This window comes from Purpureocillium takamizusanense, chromosome 7 (assembly GCF_022605165.1).
Source record: "Purpureocillium takamizusanense chromosome 7, complete sequence".
NCBI classification, from domain to species: Eukaryota; Fungi; Ascomycota; class Sordariomycetes; order Hypocreales; family Ophiocordycipitaceae; genus Purpureocillium; species Purpureocillium takamizusanense.
In genome coordinates this window covers 2,087,905-2,112,529 of record NC_063074.1, presented here as the reverse complement: position 1 = coordinate 2,112,529, position 24,625 = coordinate 2,087,905, and the positions used below count along the sequence as shown (strand labels likewise).

General features: G+C 59.2%; 7 protein-coding genes across 8 annotated transcripts; 4 read left to right on the top strand and 3 right to left on the bottom strand.

Annotated features, from left to right (window-relative positions):
• The first annotated feature begins 768 nt into the window (after positions 1–768).
• Positions 769–7,393, top strand: FAS1_1 (Fatty-acyl-CoA synthase system). The gene is made up of 3 exons (XM_047989497.1): positions 769–1,800; positions 1,859–6,804; positions 6,859–7,393. Exons 1-3 carry the CDS (start codon positions 1,266–1,268, stop codon positions 6,967–6,969), a joined length of 5,592 nt encoding a protein of 1,863 aa, XP_047845499.1. The 5' UTR covers positions 769–1,265; the 3' UTR covers positions 6,970–7,393.
• JDV02_007945 (uncharacterized protein) lies at positions 7,163–8,325 on the bottom strand. Its single transcript, XM_047989496.1, has 4 exons — positions 8,240–8,325; positions 8,025–8,165; positions 7,828–7,878; positions 7,163–7,730 (listed from the first exon to the last, which is right to left on the bottom strand). Exons 1-4 carry the CDS (start codon positions 8,240–8,242, stop codon positions 7,536–7,538), a joined length of 390 nt encoding a protein of 129 aa, XP_047845498.1. The 5' UTR covers positions 8,243–8,325; the 3' UTR covers positions 7,163–7,535.
• Positions 8,326–8,548: 223 nt separating this feature from the next.
• On the top strand, positions 8,549–10,833 carry JDV02_007944 (uncharacterized protein). Its single transcript, XM_047989495.1, has one exon. It carries the CDS (start codon positions 8,593–8,595, stop codon positions 10,501–10,503), a length of 1,911 nt encoding a protein of 636 aa, XP_047845497.1. The 5' UTR covers positions 8,549–8,592; the 3' UTR covers positions 10,504–10,833.
• Positions 10,834–12,367: 1,534 nt separating this feature from the next.
• On the top strand, positions 12,368–15,810 carry JDV02_007943 (uncharacterized protein). The gene is made up of 5 exons (XM_047989494.1): positions 12,368–12,911; positions 13,003–13,288; positions 13,409–14,574; positions 14,642–14,983; positions 15,040–15,810. The coding sequence occupies exons 3-5, from the start codon at positions 13,653–13,655 to the stop codon at positions 15,612–15,614; spliced, it is 1,839 nt and encodes a 612-aa protein (XP_047845496.1). The 5' UTR covers positions 12,368–12,911; positions 13,003–13,288; positions 13,409–13,652; the 3' UTR covers positions 15,615–15,810.
• Positions 15,673–19,604, bottom strand: JDV02_007942 (uncharacterized protein). Its single transcript, XM_047989493.1, has 2 exons — positions 18,072–19,604; positions 15,673–18,007 (listed from the first exon to the last, which is right to left on the bottom strand). The coding sequence occupies exons 1-2, from the start codon at positions 19,425–19,427 to the stop codon at positions 16,178–16,180; spliced, it is 3,186 nt and encodes a 1,061-aa protein (XP_047845495.1). The 5' UTR covers positions 19,428–19,604; the 3' UTR covers positions 15,673–16,177.
• Positions 19,605–20,252: 648 nt separating this feature from the next.
• Positions 20,253–22,484, bottom strand: KU70 (ATP-dependent DNA helicase II subunit 1). The gene is made up of 3 exons (XM_047989492.1): positions 22,343–22,484; positions 21,679–22,287; positions 20,253–21,626 (listed from the first exon to the last, which is right to left on the bottom strand). The coding sequence occupies exons 1-3, from the start codon at positions 22,409–22,411 to the stop codon at positions 20,364–20,366; spliced, it is 1,941 nt and encodes a 646-aa protein (XP_047845494.1). The 5' UTR covers positions 22,412–22,484; the 3' UTR covers positions 20,253–20,363.
• A 233-nt stretch (positions 22,485–22,717) lies between these two features.
• On the top strand, positions 22,718–24,548 carry HEM15 (ferrochelatase hem15). Of its 2 annotated transcripts, XM_047989490.1 has the most exons (3): positions 22,718–23,157; positions 23,214–23,790; positions 23,841–24,548. In XM_047989490.1, the coding sequence occupies exons 1-3, from the start codon at positions 22,927–22,929 to the stop codon at positions 24,317–24,319; spliced, it is 1,287 nt and encodes a 428-aa protein (XP_047845492.1). In that variant the 5' UTR covers positions 22,718–22,926; the 3' UTR covers positions 24,320–24,548. The 2 variants fall into 2 exon arrangements, with proteins under 2 accessions (XP_047845492.1, XP_047845493.1); XM_047989491.1 differs by having other exon boundaries at positions 22,718–23,790.
• Positions 24,549–24,625: the final 77 nt, after the last annotated feature.

Here is a 24,625-nt window from a genome sequence, read left to right as displayed (position 1 = left end):
GGGCTTCGTACATGGTGCAACGTACCTAGGCGGCAGCCTAAGCTTCGGCTGCCGTCCCGCTGGCTGGCGATGACAGGTGCCGCTTGGTGATCAACCACGGGCGATGAGGCGACGTGACGACGTCGGCGGCCAGAACAGAGGCCGGACCCCGAGATGCGTAGAAAGCGCTTAGCACCTGGCATCCTACGAGGGAAGAGCCGGGTCTGAGTCTTGAAAAAGCTTCTCGGGATATGTAGGGCCGCCGCCGCCGCCACGATGGCAGACGCTCATGGCGAGGAAAGAGTTTTCCTGCCCTGCATTGGATGGCCCGAGAAAAAGTCTCCTGGGCGCGATTAGGTACGTACGCCTGAGAATCTTTTGGAGTCAGACCCCTGCTGTGTGCAGGTGGTGTGGTGTGCAGTGCAGGTGGTGTGGCAGTGGTGGTGGACTGGCGGTGGTGCTGCTGCTGCTGGTCGGGAGTGATGCAATGGTGGCCGCCTGCTGTCCCTCCATCGGCCAGGAGAACCGCTGGGCTTGCACTGGTGTGTAGGTGGGTGGCGGCCCGGCTTTTGACTCCGGTCGCCAGCCGGCAGCACCAGTGACCTGGGCGAGAATAATCACGCCTTGCCGCGTTGGGCTTAGACCGGCAATCTGGTTGAGAAGCCCACCCACCACCACCTGCAGCAAAGAAGCCACGCCGGCCTGCAGGCCAGCCTGCAGGCCCTGGACCCGCCCGCCCAAAAGCGTCCCCCAATTTTTTTTTCTGCGCCCTGGCTGGGGACCCGTCAGGTTTGGTGGGACTCACGGTTCAACAATCGAAGCCATTGCTGTTCGGCTGTTGGTGCAGGCTTCCGGGCGTGTTCCGCGCTTGACCTTCGCTGCGCGAGGTACCTCGCCGCGTCTTGCTTGCCCGGCCGTTCTGCCCGTCTCTCCGTGGGCAGGCTAGACCATCGACATCTATCTCACTATCGCCATCCCGCATCTTTTTCACCCCCCAGTGTCTCTCCGCCGCCCTCTCCCCAGAATCCTCCTTTTCCACATCCACCTCGTATTATACCTCTGCGTTGCTGGGTAAGGAGACTTGGGCCACTCCTTATTCTGCCTTCCTCAACTCTATCCTCGACCAGCGACCCTGAATACCCGCCAACGTTTTCTTCTCCTTTCACCTCGTGCGAGTTCCGTTCAAAGAGGGCGACGACGAGGCCGTCGCATCGTTCAGGCCGTTTGCGACTCGATTGAGTCCTCTATCTTACACATCTCGACGAGTCCACTCTCCGCCTCTCGAGATGCGGCCCGAAGTCGAGCAAGAGCTCGCTCATACCCTGCTCATTGAGCTCCTCGCATACCAGTTCGCCTCGCCGGTGAGATGGATCGAGACACAAGATGTGTTCCTCGCAGAGAGGACTGCTGAGCGTATCGTCGAGATTGGTCCCGCCGACACTCTCGGCGTCATGGCCAAGCGCACCCTCGCCTCCAAATACGAAGCATACGACGCCGCCAAGTCCGTTCAGCGACAGATCCTCTGCTACAATAAGGACGCTAAGGAGATTTACTACGATGTCGACCCCGTCGAGGATGAGCCGGAGCCATCAGCAGGCGCTTCCGACTCTGCTGTTGGTGCTGGTGCCACTGCCGCGCCAGCTGCCGCTGCTGCTCCCGCGGCGGCAGCGGCTCCTCCGCCCCCCAGCTCTGGGCCTGCTGCTCAGGTTGCCGATCAACCTGTCCAGGCCATTGACATCGTGCGCGCCTTGATTGCGCAGAAGCTCAAGAAACCCCTTCTTGAGGTGCCGCTCAGTAAAGCCATCAAGGATCTCGTTGGAGGTAAGAAGTCATCCTACCATATAACCAGTTTGATCCCATTACTAACATGAACATGCAGGCAAATCCACCCTTCAAAACGAAATCCTCGGTGACCTTGGCAAGGAGTTTGGCTCGACCCCCGAGAAACCCGAAGACACACCCTTGGACGAGCTTGGTGCCTCCATGCAGGCTACCTTCGACGGCAGTCTGGGCAAGCAGTCTCAGTCTCTCATCGCGAGGCTGATCTCCTCCAAGATGCCTGGCGGCTTCAACATCACGGCCGCCAGAAAGTACCTCGAGACAAGATGGGGCCTCGGCCCAGGCAGACAAGATGGTGCCCTGCTCCTCGCCCTGACCATGGAGCCTGCATCTCGTCTGGGTTCCGAGGGTGATGCCAAGGCGTTCCTCGACGACGTTACGCAAAAGCATGCTGCTAACGCCGGCTTCAGCCTGTCGACGGCATCGGCCGACAGCGGATCTGGCGGTGCCGGCAGCGGCATGATGATGGACCCTGCCGCCATCGATGCCCTCACCAAGGACCAGCGTGCTCTGTTCAAGCAGCAACTGGAACTCTTCGCCCGCTACCTCAAAATTGACCTCCGCTCCGGAGACAAGGCCTTTATCAACTCACAGAAATCGGAGAAGGTCCTCCAGGCCCAGCTCGACCTGTGGACCGCCGAGCACGGCGACTTCTACGCGTCCGGCATCGAGCCCGTATTCAGTCCCTTGAAGGCCCGAACCTACGACTCATCATGGAACTGGGCTCGTCAGGATGCCTTGAGCATGTACTTTGACATCATCTTCGGCAGATTGCAGGCTGTCGACCGCGAGATTGTTAGCCAGTGTATTCGCATCATGAATCGGTCGAACCCCAAGCTCCTCGACTTCATGCAGTACCACATCGACAACTGCCCAACCGAGAGAGGAGAAACGTATAAGCTTGCCAAGGAGCTTGGACAACAGCTCATTGAAAACTGCAAAGACGTCCTGAACATCTCTCCTGTCTACAAGGATGTGGCCGTTCCCACGGGTCCTCGCACTACAGTAGACGCCCGTGGCAACCTAAACTACGAGGAAGTTCCCCGCGCCAGCTGCAGAAAGCTTGAGCACTATGTTCAGCAAATGGCCGAGGGTGGCAAGATCTCCGAGTACGGCAACCGTACCAAGGTCCAGAGCGATTTGCAACGCATCTACAAGCTCATCAAGCAGCAGCACAAGATGTCCAAGACGTCTCAGCTTGAGATCAAGTCTCTGTACGGCGACGTCCTGCGCTCCCTCGCCATGAATGAGAGCCAGATCATTCCCAAGGAGAACGGCAAGGGCAAAAAGACTGGGCTCAAGGGTTCTAGCACCAGCAAGGGCAAGGTTGAGACCATCCCCTTCCTGCACCTCAAGCGCAAGACCCTTCACGGCTGGGACTACAGCAAGAAGCTTACGGCTGCCTACCTCAACTGCCTGGAAGACGCCGCCAAGTCTGGTGTTACCTACCAGGGCAAGTATGTTCTCATGACTGGCGCTGGCGCTGGCTCAATTGGCGCCGAGGTCCTGCAGGGTCTCGTCAGTGGTGGCGCAAAGGTCGTCGTTACGACCAGCCGCTTTTCGCGCGAGGTCACCGAGTACTACCAGTCCATGTACACCCGCTATGGCTCGCGCGGATCTCAGATCGTCGTCGTTCCATTTAACCAGGGAAGTAAGCAAGATGTTGAAGCCCTGGTTGAGTACATTTACGACACCAAGAACGGCCTTGGTTGGGACCTCGACTTCATTGTACCCTTCGCTGCCATCTCCGAGAACGGCCGCCAAATCGATACTATTGACTCCAGGTCTGAGCTGGCGCACCGTATCATGCTCACCAATCTCATCCGCCTGCTGGGTTGCGTCAAGGCCCAGAAGGCCGAGCGCGGTTTCGAGACACGACCGGCTCAGGTCGTGCTTCCCCTGTCTCCCAACCACGGTACCTTCGGAAACGACGGTCTGTACTCCGAGTCCAAGCTTGCTCTCGAGACCCTCTTTAACCGCTGGTACTCGGAGAGCTGGGCCAACTACCTCACTGTTTGCGGAGCTGTCATCGGCTGGACCCGTGGCACCGGCCTCATGTCGGGCAACAACATTGTTGCCGAGGGCGTGGAGGCCTTTGGCGTGCGCACCTTCTCACAGCAGGAGATGGCCTTCAACCTGCTGGGCCTCATGTCGCCTTCCATCGTCGACCTCTGCCAGTCCGAGCCCGTGTTCGCGGATCTCAACGGCGGCCTGCAGTTCATTCCCAACCTGAATGAGGCCATGACCAAGCTCCGCAAGGACATCATGGAGACAAGCGAAATTCGCCGGGCCGTCGCCAAGGAGAGCGCCATTGAAAACACCATTGTCAACGGCGCCGAGTCCGAGGCTTTGTACAAGAAGAAGACTATCGCGCCCCGCGCCAACATCAAGTTCGATTTCCCTGCTCTCCCAGACTGGAAGACCGAAATTGCCCCCCACAATGAGACGCTCAAGGGAATGGTCGATCTCGAGAAGGTTGTCGTCGTCACCGGCTTTGCCGAGGTCGGACCCTGGGGTAACTCTCGCACCCGATGGGAGATGGAAGCCTATGGCGAGTTCTCTCTTGAAGGCTGCGTCGAGATGGCCTGGATCATGGGTCTCATCAAGAATCACAATGGCCCCATTAAGGGTAAACCGTACTCCGGCTGGGTTGATGCCAAGTCTGGGGAGCCTGTCGACGACAAGGACATCAAGCAGAAGTACGAGAAACATATCCTCGAGCACTCTGGCATCCGCCTTATCGAGCCAGAGCTCTTTGATGGCTACGACCCCAACCAGAAGCAGCTGCTACACGAAGTCGTCATCGAAGAGGACCTCGAGCCCTTCGAAGCCTCCAAGGACACCGCCGAGGAGTTCAAGCGCGAGCATGGCGACAAGGTCGAAATTTTCGAGATCCCCGACAGCGGCGAGTATATTGTTCGCATGAGGAAGGGTGCGTCGCTCTGGATCCCCAAGGCCCTCCGCTTCGACCGCCTCGTTGCCGGCCAGATCCCCACTGGCTGGGACCCCAAGCGGTATGGTATTCCGGAGGATATTGTCTCCCAGGTTGACCCCGTCACATTGTTCCTGCTCGTTACCACCGTCGAGGCCCTCCTCTCTAGCGGTATCACAGACCCTTACGAGTTTTACAAGTATGTGCACGTTTCCGAGCTTGGTAATTGCGTCGGATCCGGCATGGGTGGTGCTGCTGCACTGCGTGGTATGCACAAGGACCGCTTCCTTGACAAGCCTCTCCAGAACGACATTCTTCAGGAGTCGTTCATCAACACCATGTCTGCTTGGGTCAACATGCTCCTCCTTTCTTCATCGGGCCCCATCAAGACTCCTGTCGGTGCTTGCGCCACTGCTGTTGAGTCGGTGGACATCGGTTACGAGACCATCATGGAGGGCAAGGCTCGCGTCTGCCTTGTCGGTGGCTTCGATGACTTCGGTGAAGAGGGCTCCTACGAATTCGCCAACATGAAAGCGACGAGCAACACGGTCGACGAATTTGAGCATGGCCGCACTCCCCGGGAGATGTCCCGCCCGACCACCACGACCAGAAACGGCTTCATGGAGTCTCAGGGCTGCGGCATGCAGGTCATCATGACCGCCAAGCTCGCCCTGGACATGGGCGTTCCGATCTACGGCATTGTGGCTCTTACGGCGACCGCTTCTGACAAGATTGGTCGCTCAGTGCCCGCACCGGGCCAGGGTGTCCTCACAACTGCCCGCGAGCACCCCAGTAAGTTCCCGTCGCCTCTGCTCGACATCAACTACCGTCGACGCCAGATCGAGCGTCGCAAGAAGCAGATCAAGCAGTGGCAGGAGTCGGAGCTTGAATTCGTCCACGACGAGATTGACGCCATGAAGGCTCAAGACGCTTCGTTTGACGACAAGGAGTATGCGCACGAGCGCTTTGCACACATTGAGAAGGAGGCCGCCCGTCAAGAGAAGGAGCTGCTCCGGAGCATGGGCAATAACTTCTGGAAGAGCGATCCGAGCATCGCGCCCCTGCGCGGCGCTCTGGCCACTTGGGGCCTCACGATCGATGACCTCGGTGTCGCATCGTTCCACGGTACTTCGACCAAGGCCAACGACAAGAACGAATCGTCAGTTATTTGCCAGCAGCTGCGCCACCTCGGCCGAAAGAAGGGCAATGCTGTCCTGGGCATCTTCCAGAAGTACTTGACTGGCCACCCCAAAGGTGCCGCCGGCGCTTGGATGATGAACGGCTGTCTGCAGGTGCTCAACACTGGCCTTGTTCCGGGCAACCGCAATGCCGACAACGTGGATCCCGTCATGGAAGAGTTTGACATGATTGTGTACCCGAGCCGCAGCATTCAGACAGACGGTATCAAGGCTTTCTCGGTCACTTCGTTTGGTTTCGGTCAGAAGGGTACCCAGGCCATTGGCGTCCACCCCAGGTACCTCTTTGCCACGCTCGACGAGCGCACCTATAATGAGTACCGTGTCAAGGTCGAGGCCCGACAGAAGAAGGCGTACCGCTACTTCCACAACGGCCTGATCAACAACAGCCTGTTCGTGGCCAAGAACAGCTCACCGTACGCGGATGAGCAGCTCAGCAGCGTTCTGTTGAATCCTGATGCTCGCGTGTCCGAGGATAAGAAGTCGGCTGAACTCAAGTATGCGGCCAATTTCGCAAAGCAGGCCGAGAAGACTGTGCCCGCATCGCGGGCCAGCGAGACTCAGAAGATTATGGAGGCGCTGGCGCACAAGGTTGCCAACAAGAACAGCAAGGTCGGTGTCGATGTCGAGGACATCTCCGCCGTGAACATCGACAACGAGACGTTCCTGGAGCGCAACTTCACTGCCGAGGAAATTAGCTACTGCCGCGGCGCGCCCAGCCCGCAAAGCTCCTTTGCCGGCCGGTGGAGCGCGAAGGAGGCGGTGTTCAAGTCCTTGGGTGTTGCCAGCAAGGGTGCGGGTGCTGCCATGAAGGACATCGAGATTCTGCGTGACGATAAGGGGGCCCCCACTGTTTCGGTAAGTCTACGTGTGCACCTCGATGTTACGGTTGCGGATTCTAACAAAACACAGCTCCACGGCGATGCCGCTGCCGCTGCCAAGCAGGCTGGGGTAAAGGACCTTACGCTGTCCATTTCGCACTCAGACAACCAGGCCATTGCCGTTGCCGTTGCCAACTTTTAAGGTAGGTAGAAATGTGCGAGCTGCCTTGTACGAGTCGGTGTGTGAAGGATGAAGTTCGTATGGTTTTTAATGAAGCATGCCGTTCAACGAACCGTGTCTGTTCAAATTGTTCCGAGGGACCCTGGAGAAGTGTGTCTAGGGTTGTTCCCGAGAGGAGATGTAGAGGCTTCAGCGCTAGAATAATAGATGACACGCTCAAACAGGCTCGCGGGCTCTCGATTGCAGTGATATGAAATTTCAAGGCGACTTAGCCACGGCTGTCACCCTCCCATTAGGTGTCATCGATTACGCTCCCGCCGCAGTCTAGTCGCGAGACCGCCAACCGCCCGCGATTTGTTAACAGGGAGGACTCACTGCAGGATCGGGTTGTAAACCCTATAAGATGCTCTCATACAGGGTATATAGATAGGCGTTCAAAAGCAGAAAAATCCTACAAGTCGTCCGTGACTCCCCCCTTCTATGTCGTGCATACCCTGTAGTATGACCCATCGCCTGCAGCCAATCTTGGCCGCATTATAGCTCAGCTCAGCTCAATGCCTCGAAAATCCAGCAACTGAACAACGCCATCATTGACCACGGCCCCTTCCGCGGCCCCTCCCGCCGCCACGGCCTCCCCTTCCGCGGTCGCCGCCGCCGCGACCGCCGCCATGGTCGCCTCTTGACTGACCACCTCCCCGGCCACCGCGGAATCCTCCCTGCTGGCCCTTTTGCGACTCGCTGACCTTGTCGATGATTTCGGGGGGCACGCGTAGGTACTTGATCTGGAAGGATCGGGGTTAGCAACCTTGAAGCGCGTGCGTTTTTTGGGTAGCGCCGGTGGATGGGGGTATATCCAAGGGAGAGAGCAAGTCAGCGTACGTTATTGCCCTTGACGTAGGCCTCCTTTAACCTCACAAACTTATCACCTTCCTATCGTGCTGGTTAGCATAGGTTCGCACATCCGGGTGTGGCAAGTTCTCCTCCCACTGTTGGCTTCGTTGACGTCCTTTACCCTTCCTAACCGGGTAAGAGGGGGGGTTTGTAGGGTAGAGAGGCCTGGGGGGTCGGCCACGTACCGGGCTCGTCTGTACCACCTCCTTGAGGGTGAGGTTCATCCAGGTGTCGCACTGGACGAGGTGGCCGTTGAGGGTCTCGCCATTCTTGAGCTCGACGAGCATGGGGTGGCCTTGAGCGGCGTTGAGCAAGCCGAGGGGCAACTGCGAGAGCGTCGAGTGTCAGCGTCATCGGGCAGTGCGAGAGGGAGAGGGGGAGCAGGTGGAGGAGGACGAACCATTGTAGTGTGTTGGTGTTGCGCACGGTGGCGCGTCGTGAAGGGAGGTGCGTCGGGTGATGGGTGACGGAGTCCGGTTGTTGGGATGCAGCTCTGCGGGCGGCACTGCGTTCGGAGTGGGCGCTTTCTCGGTGAGGCCAAGGTGAGAGAACCTTACGCCGGGACCTTCCCCCCCTGTCACCCCGCCACATGCATCGCCCCGCTTGATGACTGCGCCGGCCAGGCACAACGGTCGGCTCCGTAAAGTAGCTCCCGGCGTGGGACAACGACTGGAAAATCATCAATCTATTCTGTACTATACAGCAGCTACGTCTGCGCGACGACACTGGCCAACCGGCCACGCCGGGGCGACGATGACAACGCCGACGATGAGGACGATGCGCGGAAGCCCGTTGATCTACGACGGCTTATGGCGCTGCCTATGCCCGGCGGTCGGGCGGGCAGCGCTGAACCGCGCAGTCGGGTCGAGGAGCTTCCTCCTCGCCAGGCTAGCGCCGCGACCTCGATCTATGAGATGTCCGAATCTAGTGCAAAATGCTCGCCGCTTTGGAACGATCGCAGAAGGCGCAGAACAAATGCCAGAGGCATCAACGAGCTCTACCGGCAAGCCACAACACCAGCGAAGAACGCCAGCCCAAGCGAAGACCTGGGAGGAAAGCCTCCTGGCGCCGATAGCACCGACCGAAGACGTCCTTCACCACAGTTCCGTCGACGACATTGTCGCGGCGCTCGTGACGATGCGCGACCCTCAAGGGTGGAGCTTCCACGGGCAGGACATCGACCGGCATGGGCGGATACTCCAGCTCGTGCGGCACCTGCTCGGCGCTCGGGGCCAGCCCCTCGGCCCGTTCGTCTACGAGTGCGTCATAGACGCCATGGCCGGTCCGAGGGGCTCGGCCGAGGGCGTGCGCAAGATTCTTGACGACATGGCACAACAGGGCGTGAAACCCACGGCGACCATGTGTCATAGTGCGTTGGCGGCGCTGGCGAACCACCCGGACTACTCACTCCGGCAGGAGGTCCTGGACGCCATGCAAGAATATTGGTTTGTCATTGATACGCCAGCCAAGCAGAGCGTTGTGCTGGGCCTGCTGCGCGACGAACAGTACGAGCTAGCATATGCGAGGTTGACGGAGCTGATCGATGCGAGAGGCCGCCTAGACCCCTGGGTCTACGATATTTTCATCCTGGCCTTTGGGAAGCTGGGGTTCTTGGACGAGATGCTACAGCTGATGCATCGTCGCATGAGCGGAGACGCGCAAGGCGATGCGGCGGCGAGCTTGCTGTACTTTGCCCTGGATGTTTGCAGTGAGGCGTTCCACTACCCGGGGACAATGTTTGCGTGGAACGCGGCAGTGAGAAACTCGCTCTTGCAACCTCCCGATGGCGTCGTGGAAAACGTGCTGGCAACCGCGGCACGGCACGCAGACGCATCCTTGGCAACGGAGACGCTCGACCTCATCGCGCAGAGAAGCCGTGTCATGGCATACCACTACGAGGCTGTCGCAGAGGCCTTTGCGAGGGCGGGCGACATGGCAGGAGCGTTTCGTATCTTGGCCATCATGAGAAAGAACGGCATCCTCGTCGGGCGAGGGAATACCCGGATGGTGTACGAGGCGCTCAAGGGCCGGCCCCGGCTCATCAAGGACGCTGAGGGGGCGCTCCGCGGCCTGGCTTCCGACGGGACGGTGCCGCTAGCGGTGGTCAGCGTTGTGATGGAGGCCATGTCCGAGCTCCACGGCAGTGAGAGCGCCATGGACCTGTATTGCGACGTGTCAACGCTGTGCGGAGAGCCACTCGACTCGGGCTCGCTGCAGACTCTCCTGGTCAACAGTCGTGAGCAGGACACGAAGCGCACTCTGGTGAGAGACTACAAGGCCACTATTGCCGAGGGCGACGACGCGGTCCGCAACCCGCGCGTCTATCAGGGGCTCATCACCACGTGTGCGGAGCTCGGAGAACTCGATCTAGCGTTTCGATTCGCGCAGCAGGCTACGTCTTTGTCCGCGGTGAGCGAGCGCGGCGAAGCAGTGGCGGCGGCGGCGGCGGCGGCGGCGGCGGCGGCGGCGGCGGCGACACATAGCCACCTTGAATGGCTAAGGCCGCTCGTCGAGTGTGCGACGGAGCATGAGGATGGCCGCATCTGGGAGGTGGTGGACCGATTGAGCACGACTGGCGATGCCGAGACGACAGCCGAGGTGCAGAGGATACTCCAGCGGACACGAATCGCCCGCTCGTCGGGCGTGTCGCCGCGAAGATTTTGATGTATATAAGCTGTTCAAGCACCTGGCAAGTCTAGAGATTCAGAAGTTCGTCGCACAAATCGTAGCTGCGACAACTGCACGCACACATCTACGAGGCAATGAGGGACAGCAACCACTCAGGAGCAAGCCAAAATCGTGTATGCCTTGGTACGAGCCTGTCATGCAAGCCACAGTGTAGCACGGCTCATCAGGGATGTCAAGCCACGGCCGAGTTTTGCCTGGTGTCGGTCCGGTCGGCGGGACGTTGGACACCGACGCGGTCTCGGAGCTTGGGTTCACTTGTCGGGGCTTTGTTGTGCACGGCCGGGGTTAAGCGGAACTGAAGCGGCTCGTAAGCCGGCCGGGGCGGCGGGGACGGTGAGTGACACCCGTCGTCTCACTCTCGAGCTAACATGCTACGGGGTCATGGCAGGCGGTTAAGGTTCTCGCGCTCCCGAGCTGGTTGCTCCCCCACTCTCCCAAACACCCTTTCAAGCGTCAAGAAAAGGCGGCGCACGACAAGCTCACGGCTGGTCCGAGGGAGCCGTCTTTCATGGAGATTTGGGAAGGGGGGGGGGGGGGGCCTTGTCTGTGTGTGTGTGTGTGTGTGTGTGTGTATGTGTGTGCGTGTGTGGCCATTTGGTTCGTCGCCCTCGCCGCGACAAAAGTCGGCGCAAGCTCTCCACGGAACACCGAACTGGTGCGTGTGAAGTCGTCGCGGTGGAAGCTGGCTCTCTTCTCACGTTCTGGTACTACGTACTACGTGTTGCATCCGACTGACGGATGGGGCCTTGCTCGCATCTTCAGCGTCAGCCACCCGGACAGGGGGGGACCGGCCGCCTTGTTGATCTGAGGCGGCGGCGGCGGCGGAGGCGTGTTGAACGCAGGGCGTGGAATAAGGCACGGGTTCAGAGGCCCTGGGCGAAAGGAGGGGGGGATGGTATCTGACGGTGGAGCGAGTACGTAGTAACGTTAACTAGTACGTAGTAGAAAACGGAGACGAGAGAGAGTCATCGGCCCAAAGAGGTCAATTCCGAACCAAACGCAAACTTTGATGCCGGCGTCCTCATGGATACAATGACCCTTTGATGTGGAAAAGGAGGTATTGCGCGCACTAATGACTGCCCGGTACGTATACTATACATACAAAGCACCAAATGCACCACTTGGTTAGCTGGTATTTGTACTCGCTGAGAAGAAGGATTCGTGAGTGAGCGAGCTGTGTGGATCAATCTTTTGTTTGCGAGGCCGGACCGTCTCGCATCTTGTCGACCGCGGGAGGCACGCCACTTCCAACGCTTTTCTGTTCAGCGCACGTGGACGACGAGGACGGGACACTGGGCCATGCATGCATCGGGAAGGAATTTCCCCGTCTCTGTTTGCGAGGCCCATGCATGCATGCAAGCAAGCAAGCTCTGGCGTTGTTGAGACGGGGTGCGACGGGATGCTTTGTTGGGAAGCATTATTATTCAGCAATTCCATGCTAGTGATTGAGGAGGGACGGCGTCATCGGTCCTGCCCAGACTGCTGGGTGTCTCTTGGCCTACCTACTAATGCCACCTATTAGGTGAGGTCCCTGTAGCTTGAGTAGAGGTACGTACTGCAGTGGTAGTACCTACCTAGGTAATCCAGTGCGTCAACCAAGAGCTCTGGAGAGATGGATGTCCACGGCGGGCCCGAGACCCGAGTGCCACGGCAGGCAGCAGGTCCACGGCACAGCGTTTCATGCTAGCCGTCTCATAGGGCTGCGGCGAGAACCCCCGCAGATTGGGTAGTGCCTGCCTTACGAGTCTGCTACGGGACGGGGGATTGAGATGGACGCTGGGAAGGAGCCGCAGGATAGCACTTTGCCGTTTTTACGAAGTAATTATCCTCGTTTGCCAACACCAGATCAGTGATCGGTCCCCTCCTCTTTAGGGTTGACGCGCGGTCGAAGCTCGCGACCGTCTCTTTGTCTCTCGGTCGATTGTGCCGTTCGTCGTCTCTGAATCCGCCATCTCTCTCCCGTGCTGCCGCATCGTCAGAGCCGCTTGCTTCGTTCATCGACCGTGCCTCAACTCGTGGGGCAAGATGCAGCCTCGCACCATGGGATTCTCCAGCTTGCCATGCAGATCCACGACAATGCGTGCCGAGTAGGTACGACGGCGAGATAACGACGCATTACGATACGGCACCCACGCCAGCGAGCACGCAAACGCCCATCCGCGGTGATGATGCAATGGATGATGCCCTCTGATGATTGGCTTGATGACTGATTTCGATTGACGAGCGGGTGTACGAAGTACGCACTGCACCGCACCGCACCGCACCGCACCGCAGGGCCTGCCAAGCAGCAGCGAGCGGCCTGCATTTGGTTTGGTCTCCCACCTGGCCGACCGCCGGCATTGGTAATCTGGGCCACCAGGTTGATCCGAACGCAAATCATGCAAGTGCGTGCGTCGTGGGTGGTGGGTAGACGCCACATGTCAGAAACTACCATAACGCGCAAGATCCTTGCTGATGTCAGGCTTCGGCCGCTAGCCAATCCAGCGAGTCGGCACCCTTCAAATAAGTAAGTGACCGTAAGTACGTCTAGCGACGTAAGTCCGTGGCACTCCGTTTGTTAGATCCGCAGAGTCCGGGATCCGATCGCTAAGCACCACGGTTTTAGAGCAGCTAGCTAGCGCAGGCGAGAGCACTAGCAGCACACTCACTTTGGTCCACTGCCATCCATCGTGTGAGTCGACGACTTTTGGCATGGCGCAGGCCGTAGATGGCGGACGCGGGACATGGAAGCCCATGCCGCTCAACGTGCGCATGGCTATTAGTGAGCGGCCCCCGGAGCACGTTATGTATGGCAAAAGGCACCGTGGAGACCCGCGGTGCATCGAGATATAAGAGCAAAGTCTCACCCCATGGCTACGTTGTTTGCCTTTCCGATCTTCAGACAACAAGAGCAAGCAATTCGAGCCGCAGCTCCAAGCTCCTTCATCGAGCCGGCTGTAGCTGTCGGAAAAGACCAGAGTTACTACCCTACCCATCCAGCTCGACCACCACCCACAACACTCATATAGTCATCTCACTGCCCTTTCAACGGCAACTTGGCATTGTCTCAGCGCCGACGCAGCAGCTGTCAAAACCCAAGAGCAATCACCACCAACCTGAGCAGCTTCCCAAGACAGGTACCAGCCATGGCAGACCTCATCCGCGATGCCCCCATTGGGCAACTCATTCGCCTCCTCACCAAAAACAAGTACCTCCAATACCCTGAAGAGAGAGCCGACTTCAAGCTGCCGGAACCCTGGCAGCAACTACTCGATAACCCTGATGCCGTCGTCGATGAAGGCCAGCTAACGTCGTCTTCCTCCTCAACGGTCAACGGCGGCAACGCCAACAACGGCACGGGTAACCTGCCCGAGAAGGAGACGGCTGTCGACCCGGAGACGGAGAAGGTACAAGATCGGAGACAAGAAGGGGCTCAGCAAAATCCGCCGCATCTCCACCGCACGCCGACACCTACCGAGACGCCAGCCTTCACCGAGGCACGCCTCGAAGCCGACGAAGTCCACGACGTGCAGCGCGTCAAGTCGGTTCCCATTGTACCTCAGCGCACAAAGGACGGCGCCATCCTCGTCGACTGGTACTACACCGATGATGCCGAGAACCCCCACAACTGGACCAACAAGAAGCGCACATACATTGGCCTCGTCATTTGTCTTTATACATTTGTGGTATACACCACGTCTGCCATTTACACATCCTCTTCCGAGGGCGTTATGAGGGAGTTTGGTGTCAGCCAGCTCAAGGCTACACTCGGTTTGTCCATCTATGTCCTGGGCTATGGCATCGGCCCGCTCATCTTCTCGCCCCTGAGCGAGATTCCTCGCATTGGCCGCAACCCAGTCTACATTGTCACCATGTTCCTCTTCGTCATCCTCTCCATCCCAACCGCCTTTGCTCCCAACTTCGCCGGGCTCATGGTGCTACGATTCCTCCAAGGCTTCTTTGGCTCGCCGTGTCTGGCCTCGGGTGGTGCCTCACTTGGCGACATGTACAGCCTCATGGCGCTTCCCTTTGCCATGGTTGCCTGGGTCTCCGCTGCCTACTGTGGACGTGAGTCTCCTCAAGAAAAATGATGACCTCGCATACGAGGGTTGATGCTAACGAAATCGCTTCGCAGCGGCTCTTGGCCCGCTCCTCTCTGGATTCGCTGTCCCCGTCGAGGGCTGGCGCTGGTCCCTCTTCATCTCCATCTGGGCCTCCGCTCCCGTCTTCATCACCATGTTCATCACCCTCCCTGAAACGAGCTCCCCCACCATTCTTCTTCGCCGAGCTCAACGTTTGCGCAAGCTCACGGGTAACGAACGTTTCATGTCCCAGAGCGAAATTGATCAGCGCCACATGAAGGTGTCGTCTGTCGCGCTCGATGCCCTCATCAAGCCTCTCGAGATCACCATCAAGGACCCGGCTGTGCTCTTCGTCCAGATCTACACCGCCATCATCTATGGCATCTACTACTCTTGTGAGTTTGCCTCTCCGCATGGCGCGCTTTGTATAGCAGAGACTAATTATTTCCAGTCTTCGAGGTCTTCCCTCTCGTCTACCCGGTCGACTACCACATGAACCTCGGCCAGATCGGCCTTGTCTTCCTGTGCATCCTCGTCTCATGCATCATTGGCATCGCTGTCTACGTCGGCTACCTTTACTACTACATGAACCCGCGCATCATGAAGTTTGGCATGCCCGCTCAGGAGAACCGTCTGGTTCCGGCGTTGCCCGCCTCGTTCGGTCCTACCATTGGCCTCTTTCTGTTCGCGTGGACAGCTCGCGAATCCATCCACTGGATCGTGCCTACCATCGGCATCACCATCTACGGCGCCACCTGCTTCGTCGTCATGCAATGCATCTTTGTCTACGTTCCTCTGAGTTACCCCCAGTACGCCGCAAGCCTCTTCGCCGCAAACGACTTCTTCCGCAGTGCTCTTGCCTGCGGCAGCGTGCTGTTCGCGCATCCGCTCTTCGGCAACCTGGGCGTCGCCCGCGGCACCAGCCTGCTGGGTGGCCTCAGCGTCATCGGCATCGTCGGCATCTGGCTGCTCTACTTCTATGGCGCTCGCCTCCGAGCCCTCAGCAAGTTTGCCATCTCGGAGTAGGGCAGTGGCACCTCTGCAACATGTCATGACAATCATGTACGCATAATGAACTGGGATACCCTAGCATCTCAGCAAGCGTTTGCTTCTTGAAAAAATATCCTCTCTCAACATTGCGAGACCTCGATGGGTCTTTCGGAGTATATAGTGTAGCTGGGGAAACAGAGCCCATTAATAGACGAATAGAGCTCATCCGCGGAGCACGATCAAAGAGCTTCCGTGCTCGCGCAGTACCCGCCGTTGTTGCTGAGTATGTAGTCCCCTACCCGTCCATATGAATCATGGACGAGGGCAATCAACACAACCATGGTGCCGTGCCAAGCGGGACGCTTCCACAAGTTCTTATCCTCCAACGCCTCAAACTCACGCACGTAAAAGTCATCTGTGCTTGTGGTAGCCGGCCAGAAGCAATCTCCGTCTCTGGTGAGGTATCATACGCCGCCGCTCTCGCTCGCTTTCCCCCACCACCCCGCCGTCGTCACCACTGCCCGCGGAACACGCGAGACGCGCCTGCCACACTTTGTGATTCTGCCTCTGCCTCTCCGAGAATGGCGCACGCCCCCACTTCACGAGACGTTACCCCAGTGATCCGTCATCTTCCAGCCGTAGGCGTGATTGTGGTGGTGTTGGTGCTGCTGCTGCTGCTGCTGGTGTTGTTGTTGTTGTTGTTGTTCCTGCCCACGATGGGCTCCGCGGTGTGTTGTGTTGTTGTAATCATTACTGCTGCTGCTAGCGCCGCCACCGCCGTGGTTGTGATTGTTGTTGTTGTTACTACTACTATTGTTGCCTCCAAAGCCGTACCAGCTTTGATTGTGCTGAGACTGTGGCTGCTGCTGCTGCTGCTGCTGCTGCTGCTGTTGGGGATGGTGCTGCTTGCCGAGGGAGCTGCGCGCCCCCTGGCGGGTGGGCTGCGACGCCGCCGGCAGAGCGTTGAAACCCCCCTGCGGCGAGCCGTACGAGGGCCGTCCCACGCTGGGCGAGGCGTTGTTGCTCGCGCGCGAGGCCGCCGAGAGGGCGGCGGACGGGTTCGTAGCGTGCGAGGGGTATGTCGTCGCAAGGTTCGTGTGCATGTTGTCCATCGACATGCTCGTAGCTACCGCTGTTGTCGCGGACTGCGTCGTACCATGAGCGTAATCGTAGGTGGGATATGCGGCGGCGGCGGCGCTCGCGGTGCGCTGATACGAGTACGGCTCGTACGTGATGCGCTCCGCCGATGCCACCGTCGCGGATCGAACCTGGTTGTCCGCGTAGCGTCCGAAGCTTTGGAACGCGGTCGAGTTATTGTTCATGTTGCTAGTCGAGTCAGCGCGGTGGTGGCCTCCCGAGTGATTAACGACAGGCTCCGGTGCCTGTGGTTGCTGCTGCTGTTGCACAGACAGCGGAGGGGGTTGGAAGGCGCTCGTCGCGGGCCTGGCCCCCCGAGGAGTGCCGGCTTGCGCTCGTTGAGTCTGTCGGGACGCGGCGCGGGGCCTCTCCGCCGACTGGACAGACGCCGACCGGGTGGCCTCGGCTTTCATGGCCATGTTCGCAACAGGAGACTGCCTCTGCTGCTCCAGCGCAGCCTGCGACAGTGCCACAGCGTCCTGCGCGCGAGGAGAGTGGGCCGGGATCCTCGACGTCGAGCCACGGGATCGGTGCGCCGACGCAGCCCGCTGTTGTTGCGGCATCGAGGGAGCGGTCGTCTGTGCGGCCGGATCGTGGGTGCCCTGGCCCATACTAGACGCCCACGCAGATGCGGTGCTGTGGCGTACGGGCGGGCTGTTTTCTGCCTGCAGGTTGGACTGGGCAGACGGCAGGCTTCGACGCGAGTTCCTGGCTTGCTGCTTGGCCTGCTTGGGAGAAGCCACTGTTAGGTTCGCGCCACCGTTGTTAGCATGCAGCGCCGCCGTGTCGATTGTCGGCTCCATCGGGGGCGGGTAGTACATTGTCCCCTGCGGCAGGACCAGTCCCGACCCGGTGGGATAGAGCTGCTGAGAGACTGAAGGCTCATCGGGCATGGCTAAGGCCAGGTCAGAGGCCGCCGACTGGAAGTACGGACCTGCCGGCGCGCCATGTGTGCCCTGGCTCTGGGCATCGGCGCTTGGAGTGAGCATATCAGACACCGGCACTTGCGGGTAGGCCGAGTACTCGACTTGGTCGGCATGGTCTTGATCGATATCGTTGACCCCTTCTTCCGCAGCGTCCTCGGCTTGGTCATCCATGGCTTGATCCTCCGCATCGGCGACTTCGTCCGCCGGCGCATCGTCACTCTCGTCATCGTAGTCAGCCGGGACCGTGGCTTCTGACTTGGCATTTGCATTGTCCTTGGGCTTCTTCTTCCTGGGCTTCTGCGGCGGGTACTCGCACGCGAGCCGCTCACCCTCGCACTCGGCACACGACGGCCTTTCTCGCGGACACTATACACATGGGCATGTTAGCGTAGGAAGGTGGAATGTTTCCGCTGGGAAGCGGCAGTCTCACCTTGACCTTGCGTTCCTTGCACCGGAAGCAGGCTTTGCGCGACTTGCCCAGCTTACGGGGCTTGCGCCCATTGCCGGTCTCATCCTGCGACTGCGGCGCCAACTCCTTGGTCGTTGTAGGGCCCGACGGCGTAGACTGAGAGGCCTGGTCTGGCGGAGCCGACGTCGGTGTATCTCTATTACTAGGGTGTACGATGCGAAGCCGTTCGGCGCCGTACTTGACGAGCATGTTGAGCGATTCTTTCTGGAGATCGGGAGACTGGTTGGCGAAAATGTTGAATTGGTCGGTGGAGAGCGAGTCAGGGTCAACGCCCGAGCCGCTGAGCAACTGGATGGCGAACTCGCGTCGGCGGGCCGCCTCCTCGGGAGTGATATTGATCGGGAAAGATCCCGTGGCTGCAGTAGAGTCTGCTGGGGCCTGGCCATTCTGTGGACCACTCGCACCAGAGCCTTCGCCTCCGTTCGGTGCCAGTTCACCCAGGGGTTGCTCATCTGCGCCCGTTGCCGCCTGCGCATCGCCGTTATTCTTCTTCTTCCTTTTCCTGGGTGTCCCCGTCTCGTCTTTCGATCGTGGTCCGTTGCGCTTTTTGCTGGCGCCCGAGTTCTTGGGAGTCCTTTGCTTGGCTGGCTTGGGGGGTGCCGTCTCCCGCGGCGGTGGGCGGAAGAGCTCGGCAATCTCTGCGACGGTCCTGTGCAGCGGCGTGTGAGTGTAGCTCACGGATATGGCGCGGTTGTCGCGGGAGAAGGATATCCTGACGGAGCCGCGACAGTCAAACGCCGGTCGGCTGGCGAGGACCGGGTCGGGCTCCTTGTTGGTGTACTCGGCGATGATATGTTTGGAATTGGTCTTGTTCTGGCGCAGCCACTGCTGCGCCGAGTCCTTGCACTGGTAGGTGAAGGTCCACCCTTGACTGGCGCGGGACATCTCGCGCATGGCCCATGTGCTGCCATCGGTGGCGCCTACGGCGGCGATGATGTGCCTGGCGATGGCTCGCTGGAGGACGGGGTAGTCCTGGGGCTGGTTGGAGATGACATCGGACACCCTCACGGTGCGGTTCAAGGCCCCTTGCTGTCCGTCACCGACGGCGCCGCCTGAGATGAGGCCGGCCAGCGAGGGGTCGACATTGCTTAGGCCCTCGAGGGCGTCATTCTCAGCGTGGGAAATGTCGAGCGTCAGCTCCGCTCCGGCGCCGAGGTCGACTGTGGCGGTGACATGCTCGGCGCGATTCGGTGTCGTCTTGCCCTCGAGGACGTCGTGCAGGCGCAGCTGGAGATCCTCGATGGAGTTGCAGGCCGACGGCGCGGCGGGAAGGGCGTCATCGGCGCCGAAGTTGAAGCCCGCGAGAAAGTCGGCCATGTCGCGCTCGCGCTCGGCCGCACGGGCGGATTGGACCACGCGTAGCAGCCGCACAAGGTAACCTTGGGCGCCGGGCTCTTGTTGAGTCGATGGCGGCGCGGCAGTGTGCCGGCGGGCGGACTGCGGCGACGAGGCTGGCGAGCGTGGCGGAGGCAGAGGATGCCGTTGTTGGAGTCGTCGGCGCCGCCGCCGTGCTGGTGGTTCCTCTTGTTGGCCGTGGTGGAGCTCCAGCAGCTGCTGCTGCTGCTGCTGCTGTTGCTGCTGCTGGTAGTAGCGGCGCGCGGCCAGTGATTTGCGGGTTGGTGCTCCGGCCAGCGTTGGCGACGGGGGGTTGCCACTGGCCGGCGCCTTGGTGCGCCTGCTGTTGTCCAGCGCCCCCCAGCTCCTCCCCTGAGCGGCCGGGTTGCTGGTATTACCTCTACAGGCACCACCAACAGCAGGCGTCGCACACGGTGTCGGCAGAGCGAGTTGGGCACCCGCGCTCGCTGCACGAGGTGTTGACAGCAGCTGCTTGGCTGCTTCGGCCATCGTGATGATGCTGCCGCCAGTAGGACCTCAATCCTGATGCCGCACTTGCCACCGATGGCGTAATAAGAGACGCGCAGGGGTTGCGGAAAGAAAGGGCAGAACGCGACGGGAAACCATGCCCATCGCCGTGGGCAGGTGGCGATACGAACTGTTGAAGGAGCTTGAAGAAGGAGGAGCTTACAACACCGCTGCGAGAAGCACCAAGGTAGTTACAAGGAAAGCAGACGCAGACGTTTGGAGCCTGCCAGCTGCCACGTCTCAGCCGGCCGGCCGGCGCCCTGCCACTTTAGTATTACAGCCGTTTCAAAGCAAACGGCACAGGCGGCATCACCACCACCACACTAATATCTGTGTTCGCCTCCTGCCTAGCCCTTGTCTTGTATAGCCAACCCTGCCCGTTCCCGCGCCCTATGTGTTCTCCTCCACCCACTGCTCTATCCTTTCAACGAGATCCATCTTCTTGCCGCTCGTGCTCAGCCCCTTGGCGCCGGCCACGTCCCGCAGCTGTGCCACCGTCATCTTCACGATCCCTTGACTCTGCACCACCGCCTTGAGTTGTGACGTCGTCATCGACGACGCATTGGGCTTCTCCGAAGCCGTCTTCCTCTGCTTTGCCGGCCGCTCCGCCTCACCCTCATCCCCAGCCTGTCGCTTAAGTGCCTTCGTCGACGCCACCGTCTTCACCTCTTCCTCCAGCAGCTCGTGCCATTCTTGCATATAGCCGCCTGCTCGCTTGCTCATTGTCTTGCCCTTGGGCTTTGTTGCATCTTCTGGCTCGTCCGGCACCTCTTCCTCCAGAGCCAAGGCCTTGAGGATCTGGTAATGCCACTGCAGTGCAGGGTTGGGATACTTGGCTGGGTTATAGAGGCCCTTGGGCAGTTGCAGCTGCTGTACAACGACCCTGGCCTTGGACCGCAGCTCATCTGAGCTCCGTTGCACACTCTCTGGTGGCTTGACATCCCGCAAGTCATCCGCAAATGGGAGTGGGTATAGCCAGAGCCCGGCTGGCAAGTACGGCGTCCCGGATCCCTCATCCACTGGTGCCCTGGACGGCACGATGGCCGCGAGCATTGGTTGTGCGTTTGCCCGCACCACACACCATGCCAAGCCCACCATGTCGTCTTTGAGAAGCTTCTGCCACAAAGCTGTAAAGACACGCGTCGAACCAACGTAGTCTTCCTCGCTGGGGTATATGAATGTTGACTTTTTCACGCCAGCCCAGGACGGAAGCAGGCGCCGCTGTTTGAAGCCAATGATGCGGATCACAGGCGGGCCAAAGTCCCTCAGGGACTTTTGCTCTTCGGGTGAAAAATAGACATATTCCCCGCCGAATTTGTACGCCTTCTTGACCTCGTTCTTCTCTACCGTCCGCGTGGTGTCCTCAGCAATTCTAGTGGTCTCGCCGGCCGCAATCTGTGGTTTGTCTCCATCGAGCCAAATGTAACATGTCCGAGCCGGAGTCTGGCGGTGCAGAACGTTGTACCCTTTGACCGAAATTCGCAGGCCTGGAGCAATCTCCAGTGGAAGGTTAGAGAATAATGCCCGTTTGGGTGTCTGTTTGGAGTTTATGTTAGATGTTAGTGACCCAAGAAGGCTCAACCCATCCCCAGACTTGGAAACAGAGACGGTGCCCAGGTTCGCTTCAGCCAAGGCATCGCGGTAGACGATATCCTATAGGCCTTGTCAGAGATATACCTTAATGCGGGGGCAAGACCAGGCTCACATCGTAGAACTTGGCTAGATCAAAGGTGACGTCCCCACGGATTATCGGAAAGAGTTCAATCGTGACACCGAGATCGTATAAGTCTTTGGCCCGTACGGCGGCAGCCGATGCGGCCGCTTTGTCAGACGAGTGTGGGTTGTCGTTGTCCGTGATGATGAACAGGCGGCGGCTACCAAAGTTGGCCGCCTTGGTTGTGAATATTTGGTTTGCGCAAAACAGTACGTTAGACATTGAGGCTCCCTCTGCAGCAGGTATGAGGACCTCATCCTGATCCTCACCCTCCTCGACCAAAGACTTGAGCGCCTTGACGTCGTCTGCAGAGGGCACATCGAGGTCCATGAACAGATAGCAGTTTGGATAGCCTAGCCCTCCCCGAACGTTGCCGTCCGTCTGAAACTTGGTCTTCTCCGTGCCAAACAACAGGATGCCCATCATGTCCTTGGGATTGGAGATGATGCGCTGCTCCATGAGGTGATAGGCGACCTTCAGGGCCGCCTCCAACGGGCTGTCTCGGTCGGCCTTCCTCGAAGCCGAAACCGGAGGTGACTCCAGCATTGACTCGCTGACATCTATGGCGAGGATTATTGCATCCGTCTGGGCCTTGTAGCTCTGCGTAAACGGGTCAGCTCATCAAACGGTCCTGCATTGCCGTCATGGCGCTTACAGTTTCGTCAATTTCCTGCTCGCCCTCATCATCATCCTCGCGCCTCCAGTCTGAATTTCCGTCGGCCATTGTCGATGATTGATTTCTGATGGTGAAAGAGCTACATAATGGTCAGGAGGTGCTGTGCTCGTTATCACAAGCCATCCGCGCGTAAAGCAGCCAGGGTGGTGGAGCACACGCCGCCCCAGCTCCAGGCAAACGCGCCCCAGGCAGCCACGACCCGCGCCAACTGTCGCGACATCACGTGCGGCGCTGACGAAGATTACGCACCTCGCCATTGGCCAGTTGATACGGCGCTTAGAAAAGTACTCCGAAATTCCACCTAGTTCAACGGAATGCCGCCGTACTCTGCTAACTGGCAGAATGTCTGCTCAGCAAAGAATCTCATTGCATCATGGCCCCGACGGGCCGGCTTAGCATTGACGCCCATGCCGCCTACCGACGCCTCGGAGTTCCGTCAACCACGCGGAAAGGAAATCCGTCGCTTTTAAACCAGCCGGCCGCTCTACCCTCGCCCTACTGAATTTCAGAATATTACCCCTTGCCCGCATTGCTTCTTTCTTCAATAATACGTCGCAGTCGCAATGGCGCTGAGAACGCCGACGCAGCGCTTGGCTCGCGATGCGTTGAGAAGTAGCACGTCGTCACGTCTCAGCCTGTCCCGGCCCGAAACCCACAGCAGGCGTTTCGCGACTCCCGCGCCTCCCGTCACGCAGGACGCCACCGGCTCCAAGGGTCCTACCGCCATGGTTTTCCTCAACATGGGCGGGCCATCGACGACTGGCGAGGTTGGCGACTTTCTGAGTCGCCTTTTCGTATGAACCAGCAGCCGCGCTCCCCCGAAGCTCTTACTAACGTGTCTGCGTTACAGGCCGACGGCGATCTCATCCCCCTAGGTCGACTACAGTCATACCTCGGGCCATTGATATCAGCAAGGCGAACGCCGAAGATTCAGAAGCAGTACGCGGCCATTGGTGGCGGGTCTCCAATCCGAAAGTGGTCCGAATACCAAAACGCCGAGATGTGCAAGATACTCGACAAGATCTCCCCAGAGACTGCGCCGCACAAGCCCTATGTCGCATTCCGGTACGCAAATCCTTTGACGGAGGAGATGTACACGAAACTTCTGGAGGACGGTTTTGGCAACGGAAGAGGCGGTCGAGCCGTCGCCTTCACGCAGTATCCTCAGTATTCGTGCTCGACGACGGGCAGCAGCCTGAATGAGTTATGGAAGTGGCGCCATAGGCTCGAAGGCAAGTCTGCCTCGGACAACGGGAACGGGAGTATCACGTGGAGCGTCATCGACAGATGGCCCGTTCATCATGGCCTAGTTGAGGCGTTTGCGCAGAACGTCGAGGCTAAGCTGGCGGAATACCCGGAAGAGAGACGTAAAGACGTCGTGCTGCTGTTCTCAGCGCACAGCCTGCCCATGTCTGTGGTCAACCGAGGTTCGTCACCCTACCCGCCCTGCGCAGTTTCCTCACTCACAACCCCACAGGTGATCCGTATCCAGCTGAAGTTGCCGCCACCGTGTACGCCGTGATGCAGCGCCTTAAGTTCTCCAATCCATACCGCCTGTGCTGGCAGTCGCAAGTGGGGCCATCTGCGTGGCTCGGGCCGCAGACGGCAACCACTGTGGAAGAGTACACGGCCAAGGGCCAGAAGGACCTCGTTCTCATCCCCATCGCTTTCACGTCTGATCACATTGAGACTCTGTACGAGTTGGACGAGGAGGTCATCGGCGAGAGCGGGCACACGGACACAGTGAAGCGGGTTGAGAGCCTCAACGGCAGCCCCGTCTTCATCAATGCCCTAGCCGACATCGCGAAAGCGCATCTCGAGACCGGAGTGGCCTGCTCTCAGCAGATGGGTCTACGCTGCCCAGGATGTACGAGTGAGAGGTGTCTTGAATCTAAGAGGTTCTTCGCTGGCCAACAGGTCAGCGTCTCTCCTCTGGGCGGCAAGACGGCTGCCTAGTGAGACTTCTGGCATGTACCGACTACATGCTCGTGGATGCATTTGGAAGGATTTTGGGCAGTCACGGTGTTGTAAATTAAGTGAGATGTGGCTTTGTAGAAGAGTAGCGGAGATTGACTATACCAGATGTCTCCCGCCGCTCCGTGTGTATGGATAAGGAAAATGCTCGTCATAGAAACTCAACACTCTAATTCTCCGTAATCGAGAGGCAATATACTTTTCTCGTGCGAATAGCCCATTCTGGGCGGCCTACCCTGCACGTACCTCACAGGCCAGTCTGGAAACCAGTTTCAGGGCCATTGCTCG